The sequence below is a fragment of the Mustela nigripes genome, chromosome 6, assembly GCF_022355385.1.
Source record: "Mustela nigripes isolate SB6536 chromosome 6, MUSNIG.SB6536, whole genome shotgun sequence".
Lineage (NCBI taxonomy): Eukaryota > Metazoa > Chordata > Mammalia > Carnivora > Mustelidae > Mustela > Mustela nigripes.
This window is the reverse complement of record NC_081562.1, coordinates 87827490-87839678: the sequence shown is the minus strand read 5'-3', so window position 1 is coordinate 87839678 and position 12189 is coordinate 87827490. Positions and strand designations below refer to the sequence as shown.

The following is a 12189-nucleotide window of genomic DNA, read 5'->3' as shown; positions in this document are numbered from 1 at the left end:
CTCCCCATTCCCCGCCATCCACGAGCCAGGCCCTCCGTCCCAGCCCCGCCCCCCCACCAGCTCGCCCCCCCAGTCCCGGGCCACCACCCCGGCCCCTCCTCCGCACCCGCCTTCCTTCCCTGCCTACTCCTGGCACCCCTTCCTGCTCTTTATTCTTACAAACTGGCGCCCCACTCCTGCAGCACCCCAGTGCGCCCCCCACCCGGTACAACAGATTCTTAGAAAAGCGCGCCCCGCCCTGGCCCAGCCGCAGCAGCCGGGCGGGGGAAGGGGCCGGCCGGGCGCCGCTCCCGCTCCCCCGGCGCTCCCCGTGCGAGCGGCGCTGACAGAGCCGGCTGGGCCGGCCCGCCGGGCGGGCGGGCGGGGCGCGGGGGAGGGGGCGGTTTCCGGGAGTCGCCGCCGCTGGCGCTGTCCCGGGGCCAGGGTCCCCGATTCGGCCGGGCGGCGAGGGCAAACTCTTGACGTGGCCAAACCCCAGCCCCCCTCACCCACTTCTCCGCCGGGCGAGGGCGCTCAGTGCCCGGAAGGGGCTACCGAGGGGACAGCGAGGCGGCCCTCGGAGATCTGAAGGGCACTCAGTGTGGCACTGAAGGGGAGAAGGGCCAGTGACTGCCCATGGGGGGTGATGTGTAATGAGAACAGTTGACGACCGGACCCGAGAGTTACAGCCGAGAGGGACCCTTGGCACTTTGGGGCCACTGGCACGGTAGAAAGTCTGGGGGAGGGGAGTTGGCACTCAGCAGGGCAAGTTCATCGGAGGCGCGGTTGGCACTGTAGGGACAGTTTGGGGTGGCAATTTTGTGCTCGGAAAGTGAAGTCAGGCTCGAGGAAGGGGCACTGAGAGGGGCGGTGGAGCGACTGGGGAGCGTCAGTCGCGGGACGGGGCTCAGAGATCTTCGAGGGAGGCAGCCCGGGACGCGGCGAAGGGAGGACGGCTCCGGCTGGGAGGGGTAGACTCCGGGCTGCGCTGGAGGGGGCGGGGGACTCCGCGGCGGCGCTGGCGACGGCCTGGGCGGGGTGGGGCGGGGCCGGGTCAGGAGGAGGTGAGCGCGCCCGGCCACCCGCCCCGAGGGGGGTTCCCGGAGAGTTCACGGCGGGAGCGCGCTCCGGCCCTTCGACCGGGGGTGGGGAGAACGGGAAGGAAGGAGGAGGCCGCGCGCGCCGAGCCGCAGGAATGTACGGTTCGGCCCCGAAGCGCGCGCGCGGAGGGAGAGGGAGGAGCCAGGCCTGGGAATGAGGGGGTGGAGGTAGTGCAGGTCCCCGAGCTCCGAAGAACTGCCGGGCGCCCGGAACCTCCATGTTCCCCTCTCCCCCGTCTTCCTTGATACCCCTGCCTGTATCGACTTGTGTGCAAAGAGTGCTGGGGAGAGGAGGGGGAAACTCAAAAGGAAATGCGTGTGCTTGGTTCCTTCACTCCTTCCCCCTTTCCCGACCAGGGCACGCGCCGAAGTGCAAATGCGTGCAAAGCCTCGGGGCTGTGGAGACAGAATCCTTAACAGCATTCTCCCGAGCTAGATGTGCTTGCACAAGAGTTTGTGCAGCTATGGTTTTGTGTGCGTGCAGATAAATGCACGCGCACTGTTGCATATTTGCAGATACGTGGTGCCTTCCTAGATAAATGCATGCACGGTTATGTGTCTAAGCAAGCGCGCGCGCCGGGTGCGAGTGTGTGTAAGTGTCCGCTCCACTCCCAGCTCCGCTAATCTTAGTGCCCGGCCCCCTTCGCTCTCCAAGCCCCACCCCCCCACCCCTCCGGGCTTCGCTTTTACAAAAGGTCTCCCCAGTGTTAGCCGCCGAGGCGCCCAGAGTGAGCCGGACCGCGGCCGGTGCGGCAGCCCGGGCTTTGCGCCCCGCCCAGTCCCTTTCCCCTGCTGGGGATCCCCCTCTTCCCCGCCCACCCCTTACCCCCCATGCAGCCTGGCGCCCTATGCTAGCCTTCCCCCTCCCCCCCTCCAGGAGCGGGGCGCCGCCGGGGGAGGAGGGGGAATCGGCTGCGGGTCCTTGGTGTTCCTAGCACCCAGCTTCTCTCCAAGCCGGGTCGCAATGTACGACTGCATGGAAACGTTTGCCCCGGGTCCGCGACGGCTGTACGGGGTGTCCGGGCCCGGGGCCGGCTTGCTGCGCAGAGCCACCGGCAGCTCCTGTTTCGCCGGATTTGAGTCTTTTGCCTGGCCTCAACCCGCCAGTCTGCAATGTAGGTACCAGAGCCCAGGGGTGGGGTGAGGGGTGCAGGAGAGGCAACGCCTCCCCCTTTCCATGTGTAAAAGGTGGAACTGGGGTGCAAGCGGAGATTCTCACTCTATGTGAGGGGCGGCTGTGTAGGAAAGAGAGGTACTGGCCCTTTAAACGTGGGGACCTCAGCAACTCCTTTGGGTGTGTGCCGTAGTGTTTGGAGTGTGTGTGGTTTTTATGGTGGGTGTTTAGCTAGGAGCTGCGGTTGATGCCACTCCAGAACTTCTGGGGATAGGGAGAGACCGAATTGCTATTGGTAGCTTGTGCCCGCAGGTCCGTGGCCCGGAGGGATATGGCACCCAGGACCGTGGGTGGCGTTTGTAGAGTCCATGTGGGAAGTTGAGAGCGTAAAAAATATTTGCAGAGCGTGTGAATCCCTGGAGTGTGCAGCGCCTTATGTAGGCGGTGTGGCTGTGAGTGTAGGGGGGTCTCTCCACGCCTTGTCGCCCTCCGACAGCGCTGGCAGGTCCGCATGGCCCTTGCGTGGGGATGTTTGTGGCGTGGGACCGGGAAGGCGTGTGCCCCTGCGTGACTGCGGGGGCGGTTTTGGAAAGTGCCGTGTTCGGGCGTGCATCCTGTGTGCTCTGCGTGCGGAGTGGTCCGGGTGGTGCACACAACGGGGAGAGGGCTGGGCTCTTGCGCCCCTCCCCCACCCTAAAAAGCAACGTTTGGAACTGTGTATAGGGTTGTATGCGGCGAGACGACTTTTTCCTACCGCTCCGACACGCACAAGTTCAGTAGAAAGCGAAAAGTTTACCCAAAGTCTGTTGACGGTGGGGGGTGGCCCGCAGGAGGCAGCGGCACGGAGAACTGGACTCCTGGGTCCCCAAATATCCATCTTCCCCTCTCTGTGAAATGGGAGATGCCAGGCCTGGGGCCCTGGAACCCCTTTCCAGAGCGGTAATAAAAAGCTGGGGACTGAGAGGCAGTAAAAATGAAGTCCAGATGAGAGGCGGCTTTGAAGCCTGGGCCGAAGTGCCTGGCGGGGGTGGGTGTGGGGAGGAGCCGGGAGGGGAGCCTTGAACACCCCCCAAATTTACCCGGGGCTGGGAGTGCGCTGGTAGCCGGGTGCGGACGCCGGGGCGAGGGGCTTGTGGGCAGCTGGGAAGGGGCGGGCGGCGGGCGGGGCGGAGGGCGCAGGGGGACTGCGCGCGCGGGGTCACCGAGACCCCGCCAACGCGCCTCGCTCCTTGGCTCTCGGCAGCGCTGTTTACGAGAGTTTGGCTCCCCCCCTTTACTTTTTTCTTTACTGCTCTTTTTCCTTCCTTAGTGTATTTTTTCTTTCTTTTTTCTTTTTTTTTGGGAGGGGTGCTTTTGGTTCCAGGGCAATGCTGCTCATAGATTGGAGGAGGGAGGTGGCAAGCAGAAGATCCAACTTTGGGGGTGGGGCGGGGCAAGAATTAAAAGTGTGGCATTTGTAGGGTGGAGAAAGCATGGAACTGTTATTACTTTGCACCAAATCCTGGTGACTTCTTAACCTTCCTTTCACTGCCCAATAGGAAGGGGAGTTGGGGTATGTTGGGAGGAGTGCTGAGGTGCAGAGACTTTCTCAGGAGGGGTTTTTGTGAGGGCTGGGTCCTTTTTTCAGGAGCTTGGCAGTCTCAGGGACTTGGCTGGCAGTCTGTTTTTTTGCATTTCAATTTGGACCAATAATTTTGGCCTCTAGGGTCTTGGTGGGCTTCAGGCCTGCTCCACACACTTTCAGAGAGAAAGTAGTTTAGACCTATGTCTGCTTTGGGGAAGGGAAGAGTTCCCTTGAGGAGAGGGCCACATGGTGTGTTTGTGGGTGTTTGCCAGAGTCCTGGTGCTGCGCTGGCAGGCTGGGGGTGTTTGTCTGGTCGTGGAGCTGCTCTCTTGCAAATGTGAAGCTGGGTGTTGTGTCAGTGACTTGTGCCTCCACCGTGTGGCTGGAGTGAGTGTGCTTTTACCCCCGCCTGTGTGTTCTCCCATTCCAGGGGTGGTTGGGCTATGGGGGCCCATGGGTAGTGTGTCTGCTTTTGTGCCCTGTGTGCTGTGGATGTGTGAGTGTCTCCCAGGAGGTGTGTGTCAGACTGTGAGTCTGGGATTCTCAGCCCTGTGCCTCGCAGCTGGGAGCGTTTACAGCCGGTTATAAAGAGTTTGTTTGAAGCTCCGCTCAGCCTGGCCAGGAATTTCCTCAATTTCAGCAATTTGGGCTTTAAAAGGAGAAAAACCTAGAGCCCACCCCCCTCCTTCCCGGCAGGGGCCCCTGCCTAGCTCCTGTTGGGGTCTGGGCCCAGGGCTGAGAAGACTCTGAGCAGGCCTGAGCCAATTAGCTCTCTTGTGCCCTGTGCCCCCAGAGCCCCTGGGCTGCACTCTAGGGTTCAGGGGGCGGGCTTGTGCCAGAGGGGTGCCCAGAAGGGGTGACACTACCATTTAGACAGGAAAAGTTGTCCCCAGGGCTGTCTCCCTGCGGCCCCCAGTCTTGTAATTGCCTGGCACTGCCCCATGCCAGTCTGACCGCACCCAGGCCCTTTCGCAAGAGAGGAAATGAGGCAGCGCTCTGCGGGCAGGGAGGGCGTCAGCGCTGGAGCGAACACCATCCCACGCACTGGCCTGTGGGCCGCACTTGTGCCCTCCTAGGATGTCAGGAGGGGTCCTGAAAGGCATTCCAGCCCGCCCCGCATCGCTCCGCCCCAGCGCCTCCTGGAGTCCCCCCCATCCCCACCCCGGTCCTGAATAGACTGGAGGCACCTTCTTTCCTCCCCTCTCCTCGGTCCTTTTCCAACTGGAAATCTCTCTCTAGCAGGATTCTTATGCTAATGGGGTCTGCGTGTGGGTGGGTGGGGAGGGCTTCCCTCCTGTGGGGTGGGTGGAGCTAGCCCAGAACCCCAGCATCCTGGGCATTCCTTTAGCCCTGCTGGCGGCCTGGGGCCGCCCTTTTGACCAGGTGGGCCACACGGCAGGTTAGAAGAAGAAGGTGCTCACGAGGTGGGTGTGTGGGCCACTCCTCAGGGAGGGTCTCAGCGTTTTCTTGCACTAATTGGGCCCTCTAGGTGTGGGCATCAGGTCCTACCGGTTGAATAATTTATAGATTTTTCCAGCCTTGGAAGATGAACTACAGACCCAAACAACCCGCAGAATCAAAAAGGTCTCCCAAGTAGCCTCCTGAATAGGGAGGGTGTCCTCCCAGCCACACATGCTCAGTGTGGCAGGGGCTGAGAACCACCCCCCCCCAACCTTTGAGCTGCAATTGGGTATTTGTGTGGGAAGTTTAGGAGTGAAGACCTAGGCTCAGAGAGGGTCCAGAGGTAGCTCCCCTCCCCCACGAGCCCTGTTTACCCACTGTCACCTGACTTTTCCTGCTTTGCTACACCCCCAACCTCTTCTGGACCTGAGAATCAGAGCAAATATCTCAGTCTCTCCTTCCCCAACTTCTCTTGAGTCCCTGCAGGCCACTTATACTTAGTCAGAGGACCAAAGCGGCTTGGCTCCACCATCAACTGGTAGTGTGGCCCTGGGCTGGCCACTTCCCTCTCTTGGCTTCCGTTCCTTAGGTGTAAAATCAGGCTATTGCATATCTTCTGACCTGCTTTCTTGATACCTGTGTCTCATTTGCTCCGCTGCCTCAGTGGTTCCTGGAGAAAAGGACACTGGCAGTTATTTGTGGGGAGGGGGCGGTATGATAGGCAAAAGCTGGAAGATTATCTACCATGTACTACTTGAGAGAAACTGAGGACCTCTTCCACCTACTGAATATCCCATCAGGTCAACTACCTGGGCGCTAGCTGCTACTTGCCTACTGGGCCCCAGAACTCTTGCCTCATGAGGAGGAAGGTGGTGGGAGGTAGATGATCTGACGAGGTGGACCAACATGGACATGACAGACAGCGACTATAGAGTGCAGAGCCACAGCCCATAACCCCTCCCCCTGCCCACTTGATAGCTGGGGAAACTGAGGCCCGTGGCAGTTAACTGCCAGTATGACCTGGACCTGGAATTTGGGGAACTGAGCAGTGTCACGAGGGCTTGGACTGGCACTGTTGTGCAGGGAGATGGCCCGAATGCAGGAGGTGCACTAAGAGTGGTTTTCTGGAAGCATTTGCTCTGGGGCTGTACGTGGTTGTTGGGACTTTAAGTCACCTTGCCGGAGATGTGGTGGCACCGCTGAGCTGGAGGGAGAAGTGGGAATGGGGTAGATGTGTATAGTGAGGGTGCCTGGAGAAGTGAGGGACCCTGCTCCCTGACCCTCATGTCACTGCTTTCCCCCCAGCGGTGGAGACGCAGAGCACTAGCTCAGAGGAAATGGTGCCTAGCTCGCCCTCGCCCCCTCCACCTCCTCGGGTCTACAAGCCTTGCTTCGTGTGCAATGACAAGTCCTCAGGCTATCACTACGGGGTCAGCTCCTGTGAAGGCTGCAAGGTGTGTGAGTAGTGGGGGTGGGAGCCCTGGGCCTGGGGTCCAGACTAGAGGGGCAGGACCCTGTGTGTGAGTGGCTCTCACTGGGGAGCGGGAGGGGCTGCTTTTCACAGACTTGGCCCCTAGTCTGGTGGGGGCCTGGGCCGACCCACAAGGCCCCAGAGAGGCTGGTATACTCCCAGCATCCTGCTTCACTGCCCACCCCCACCCCCAACTCCAGGGCTTCTTCCGCCGCAGCATCCAGAAGAACATGGTGTACACGTGTCACCGTGACAAAAACTGTATCATCAACAAGGTGACCCGGAATCGCTGTCAGTACTGCCGGCTACAGAAGTGCTTCGAAGTGGGCATGTCCAAAGAAGGTATTGCCCCCGCCCCCAAGCCTGGCCAGAGCAGGAACCCTCCCAGCCCATGGGTGGTAGCTACCCTCTTCCCGCCGGCCCGCTGCCACTTCCTTGACCTCTGGGACCTGGCCTGCCTTGCCGTGCTGCTTCTGCTTCTTAGTCCCCCGCCCGTCCTATTTGATGAGTACCCGCCCATTCACCCAGGAGGCCCAAACCCTTGCCCTTCTTCCCTCTCAGTGCTTAATCCTTTCTCTGAATGAGTGAATGGGGGTTACTGGCTCTCTTTGCCTGGTTTCATGGGGAGATAGTTGGGGGGGCTTGACAGTTGCCTCCCTGCTCCCAAGACTGAGCCTGAGGTGGATCTGGGGTGGCCCCCTCTCCTGCACCATTGTGCTGCCAAGGCTATAAGTGGATATCCTGCCGCCTGCATATCCTGCCCCCCCCCCCCCAGCTCCTGCAGGGTGACAGGAAGGGCAGGATGGAGCCGAATGGCTTGGGGAGGGAGCAGGGGCTGCAGGCCCTGGGTGGGGCTGGAGAGAGCCAGCCTGGGAATGGGAGCTCATAGGAGCTAGGGAAACTGAGGCAGCGATTAGGGTCCCAGGGAACAGATGTTCATGATAAGGACAGAGGACAGGATAATTTGGGTGAGAGGGGATACCCAGAGGGAGGTTCTGAGGGTCCTGACCCTCTCTATGTACCTTCACCCCCAAGCTGTGCGGAATGATCGGAATAAGAAGAAGAAAGAAGTAAAGGAAGAGGGGTCGCTTGACAGCTATGAGCTGAGCCCTCAGTTAGAAGAGCTCATCACCAAGGTCAGCAAAGCTCATCAGGAGACCTTCCCCTCACTCTGCCAGCTGGGCAAATATACCACGGTGAGTCCAGTGAGGGCAGGGGACCCTTCACTTTGGAGACTGTGGGTTTGTATTGAGGTTACGGTCTAGTGCTGAGGACAAGGAAGGGCAACAGAATGCAGAGGGGAGAGTTTGGGGTTTGGGCAGAAAGAAGATAGCCCACCAGGGCAGGCTTTAGCTTGCATTCCCACCTGCCTTCCCTGTAGAACTCCAGTGCAGACCACCGGGTGCAGCTGGATCTGGGGCTCTGGGACAAGTTCAGTGAGCTGGCCACCAAGTGTATCATCAAGATCGTGGAGTTTGCCAAGCGGCTGCCTGGCTTTACCGGGCTTAGCATTGCTGACCAGATCACTCTGCTGAAGGCCGCCTGCCTGGACATCCTGGTGAGTTAAGCCCGGAGGCCTGTCTCCTTCCACAGCCTGTGAGGCCAAGGAATTGGTCTGCACAAAGATCTCATTATCTCCCCCAACCCCATCTCCAATCTGGGACTCCCCAGATCTTCTCTAAAGCCAAGCTTTTTTTGTCTTCCTCCTGCCCAAGACCTGATCCTACACTTCTGGACGCCCTGCCTCTTTCCGACCTCTCTTCCCTCCCAAGCTTTAGATTCCCCTCCTCCGCCTCCCTCCTGTGCCTGCTGTAGGTTGCCCTCCTTCAGCTTCTAACTCCCTCCCATGCACCCCATCACCTCTTCTCTCCACCTGAGATGGGCTCTTCCCCAGACACAGCACTCAGCCTTCCCCTTGCCTACCTCCAGATGCTACGGATCTGCACAAGGTACACCCCGGAGCAGGACACCATGACCTTCTCCGATGGGCTGACTCTGAACCGGACCCAGATGCACAACGCCGGCTTTGGGCCCCTCACAGACCTCGTCTTTGCCTTTGCTGGGCAGCTCCTGCCACTGGAGATGGATGACACAGAGACTGGTCTGCTCAGTGCCATCTGCCTCATCTGTGGAGGTGTGGGGGCGCCCCCTGGTGGTTACATGCGCTCCTTTCCCACTGTACCCCATACCTGCTCTCGGACCAGGCAGGAGACCTTGGTCCTTCATTGTTGCAGCTGCCCCATGTGCAGACTTCTCAGAGCCAGTACAGCGTCCCAGCAGCGCTGGGGCCTAGGACAGAAAGGAGAGCAGAGGAAGAGCTGAGGAAATCCCAGATGACTGATGCTGAGATATAGCGGTCTGGGCAGGAGTGATTTACCAGAGGGGAGAAGAAGGTGTGGGGCCTGGAGCAGGGGAGGTGGTCTGGGTAGGAACCATAGGAACCATAGGCAAAGGGCTGATGGGTCATATTGGGGTGCCTCGGGGGGCCATAGGGCAGGGCCAGTTGGGATGGGCCCTCTCACTGTCTCTTCCAACTCTTCCTCTCTCACAGCTCTGTGCTTGTTCCTGCAGACCGCATGGACCTAGAGGAACCCGAGAAAGTAGATAAGCTGCAGGAGCCGCTGCTGGAGGCCCTGAGGCTCTATGCGCGCCGACGGCGGCCCAGCCAGCCCTACATGTTCCCGAGAATGCTCATGAAGATCACGGACCTTCGGGGCATCAGCACCAAGGGTCAGTCATGAGGGCACTCCTCCCCTCTCCAGGCACCTGCTGGTCTCTCGGGTCAGGCAGGCAGGCAGACAAGCGAAGACCAGAACAGAGCATCAGGGGCCCTGCACTGGACTCCTAGCTCTGCCGCAGGCTGGTGGCAGACTTCGGGAACATTCCTTTACTTATTGTACCTTGTTTTCCTGTTTGGAAGCTAGACTGTACTTAACAGTTACCCCACCAGTTGTGAGAACTAAGCAAGTTAACAGAGCGGGCTTAGAATGGCTCTGAACTAAAAATGCAGTTCCTCAGTGGCTATAGCCGCATTTCAAGTGCCCAGGGGTGAGTGAGGACTGTGCTGGATGAAGCAGAGAGAACCATCCTCACAGAAAGTTCTTTTGGACAGTGATGATTCAGAAGGATGTGTGGCAGATAGTAGGGGTTCAGTTGGTATTAGCTGTTATTCTAAAGCTTAGTAAGAAATGACCTAGGAACAGTGGGCCAGCTGTAGACATGGGAAGGGGGAGTGCCTGAGGGATGGGACTGAGAGTTGGGCCGTGATCTTGGAGCCTAAGAATGGGATAAGTGGGCAGCAAATTTGGCAGAGAAGGCAGGTAGAAGCTGCAGCAGAGGAGTGGCTCCCAGGGACCATGGAGTAGGGAGAGGGTGAGCTGGGACAGAGAGGTGGCAGGCTTGTGCTAGGTTCCTATGGTTTCCTGTGTGTTCCCAGAGAGAGAAAGGTTAGGGAGATGGCCTCAAGGGGCATGGGCTTCTGCTCCCTTGAACATCTTTGTCCCTCTGTTGCAGGAGCGGAAAGGGCCATTACCCTGAAGATGGAGATTCCAGGCCCGATGCCTCCCCTAATTCGAGAGATGCTGGAGAACCCCGAAATGTTTGAGGACGACTCCTCGCAGCCTGGTCCCCACCCCAAGGCCTCTGGCGAGGATGAGGTTCCCCGGGGCCAGGGCAAAGGGGGCTGCAGCCCCCAGCCTGACCAGGGCCCCTGACTTCCCTGCCGTGGGGGTTGGGGCTCCAGGCAGCAGACTGACCATCTCCCAGACACTGCCAGTGACTGGGGGAGGACGTGCTCTGCCCTCTCTCCACCCCTTCCAATGAGCTCCTTGTTTTTGCCAAAGTTTCCAGGGGTGCCTCTGTGTTCATCCCCTCCCTGTTCTAACTGGCTCCCTCTCCAATCTTGGGGCCTTGCTCTGTTCCCACCAGGAGAGAGGGCAGAGGGGTGAGCCTCGGTTTGGACTCTAAAATCTCAGCACTGCCCCTCAGACACCAGGGTCCCAGGCTCCCCAGGGCAGAAGGAAGACCCTGCCAGTTCCACAGCCCCTTCCTCTGCCAGGTGCTTAGGCCTCTGGGAGCAAACAGGAACACTAGAGACCAAAAAGGGGGCATGGGGGGGCTGAGCCCACCCTCTTGCCCCTGCCCTTGGTGCCTCGTGCCGCTAATGCACCTGCCAGGTGTACGCTGCCCTCGGAGCCCCAGCCTCGTGCCAGGTCAGGTTGGGCCAGGCTGGGCCCTGCATTTTTGGGGGGCCCAGAGGGTGAAAGGGACAGACACAGCTCCGTTAGGCACCTCTTTGCTGGGGCCCAGAGTTGACCTTGTGCCCTCCGTTACAAGTCCCTCCCTCCCCCAGTCCCGTGTTGTCCCCCACCCCTGTCATGTGCCTTGGGCTTCCCCTGCCTCCCATCTCAGCCACTGGGGCAGGGACCCTCCTACACTACAGAGGGGCCAGGGGATCCCTCTCCCCCTAGTGCCTTCCCCACTCCTTGATCTCCAGAGCAGCTTGGCCCAGGGAGGGGGGTGGGTGGGCGCTGCTTAGCTGATCCTTCCCTGACCCAGAGGAAACCTCTATTTATTTATTAGCTTTTGTTTACACCCTGGACTTGACCCCTTCCTCCAGGGGTCTTGGGAGGGGGAGCCCAGGGCCCCTGTGACCCCTCCCTTCTTCCTCCAATCCCCAGTTTGTATTTAGCTGCCAAATAAGATTCCCACTGGCTCCCCTTTTTCTCTGGGGGCGTCAGGGTGCTGTTCCCTCCCCTCTGTTTACATCTCCCCTCCACCCCGCTGTATCGCATATTGCTGAGTTTTCTATTTTTGCAAAATAAAGTGATGGAAACTCATGGCACATGACTCCCTCTGGGAAGAGGTGGGGGAAATGACCTGGCTCACCTGGAGAGGGGCTGGGTGAGTCTACTGGATTTTGCAGCTTTCTGAGGGAAACCAGGGAAATTGGATGAGATGCACCTAGATGGGGGTGGTGGGAGGGTGGGGGAAGGGAGCCCATGGGGCCTACCCTGGGTTTTTGGGCCTCCCACAGCCACCAGGTGTGGGCTTTTAGATTGGGCCCTGTGGACCTCTGGGAAGGTGTGAATGGTCCCAGAGGCCTTTAAGGTGTCCCCACAGCCCTGGTTATGTATATGTGATATCTGCCCTTCTCTGGGGAGGGCGTTCATCGAAGCTGCCTTTGGCTCTCATGAGGGTCTCTGGCCCCAGAACCACCACATCCCACATCTGAGTTGCAGTGTTTCTGTTTTACACCAACCCTCTCTTTACTTCATGAGCTCCCCTGCTCTGTGACCCCACTATCACCTCAGAAATCACTCCCTCTGCCCCTTCTGACCCCACTGTATCCTTTGGTCCTATCTCTCCTTGCCCCCTTTGGTCCTAATATCTCTCCTTGCCCCTGCAACACCGCCACCCTCAGCGCATTGCCTGTGGCCTCCCCACTCCTCCTCTGCAACTCCCCCTCCATACCCCGCCCTACAAACACTCTGTGGCCCACCTTCCTCACTGGGACCACGCCCTGCCTACCTTGTGCCTGGCTTTCTTCCACCTTTCTTGG

General features: G+C 59.5%; 1 protein-coding gene across 7 annotated transcripts in view; it reads left to right on the top strand.

Annotated features, from left to right (window-relative positions):
• RARG (retinoic acid receptor gamma) overlaps nt 1–11467 on the top strand; it is a 20820-nt gene extending 9353 nt beyond the window's left edge. For 5 of the 7 annotated variants that reach the window (XM_059403224.1, XM_059403223.1, XM_059403227.1 and 2 more), the window contains 7 exons: nt 6464–6612; nt 6830–6971; nt 7665–7825; nt 8011–8187; nt 8559–8763; nt 9201–9359; nt 10143–11467. In XM_059403224.1, coding sequence (XP_059259207.1) covers nt 6464–6612; nt 6830–6971; nt 7665–7825; nt 8011–8187; nt 8559–8763; nt 9201–9359; nt 10143–10342 — 1193 coding nt within the window. In that variant the 3' untranslated portion in view covers nt 10343–11467. Of the gene's footprint in view, nt 1–454; nt 707–1775; nt 2195–6463; nt 6613–6829; nt 6972–7664; nt 7826–8010; nt 8188–8558; nt 8764–9200; nt 9360–10142 lie in introns of those variants that run through there. The other 2 variants (XM_059403226.1, XM_059403221.1) reach the window with 2 other exon arrangements.
• The last annotated feature ends 722 nt before the right edge of the window (nt 11468–12189 follow it).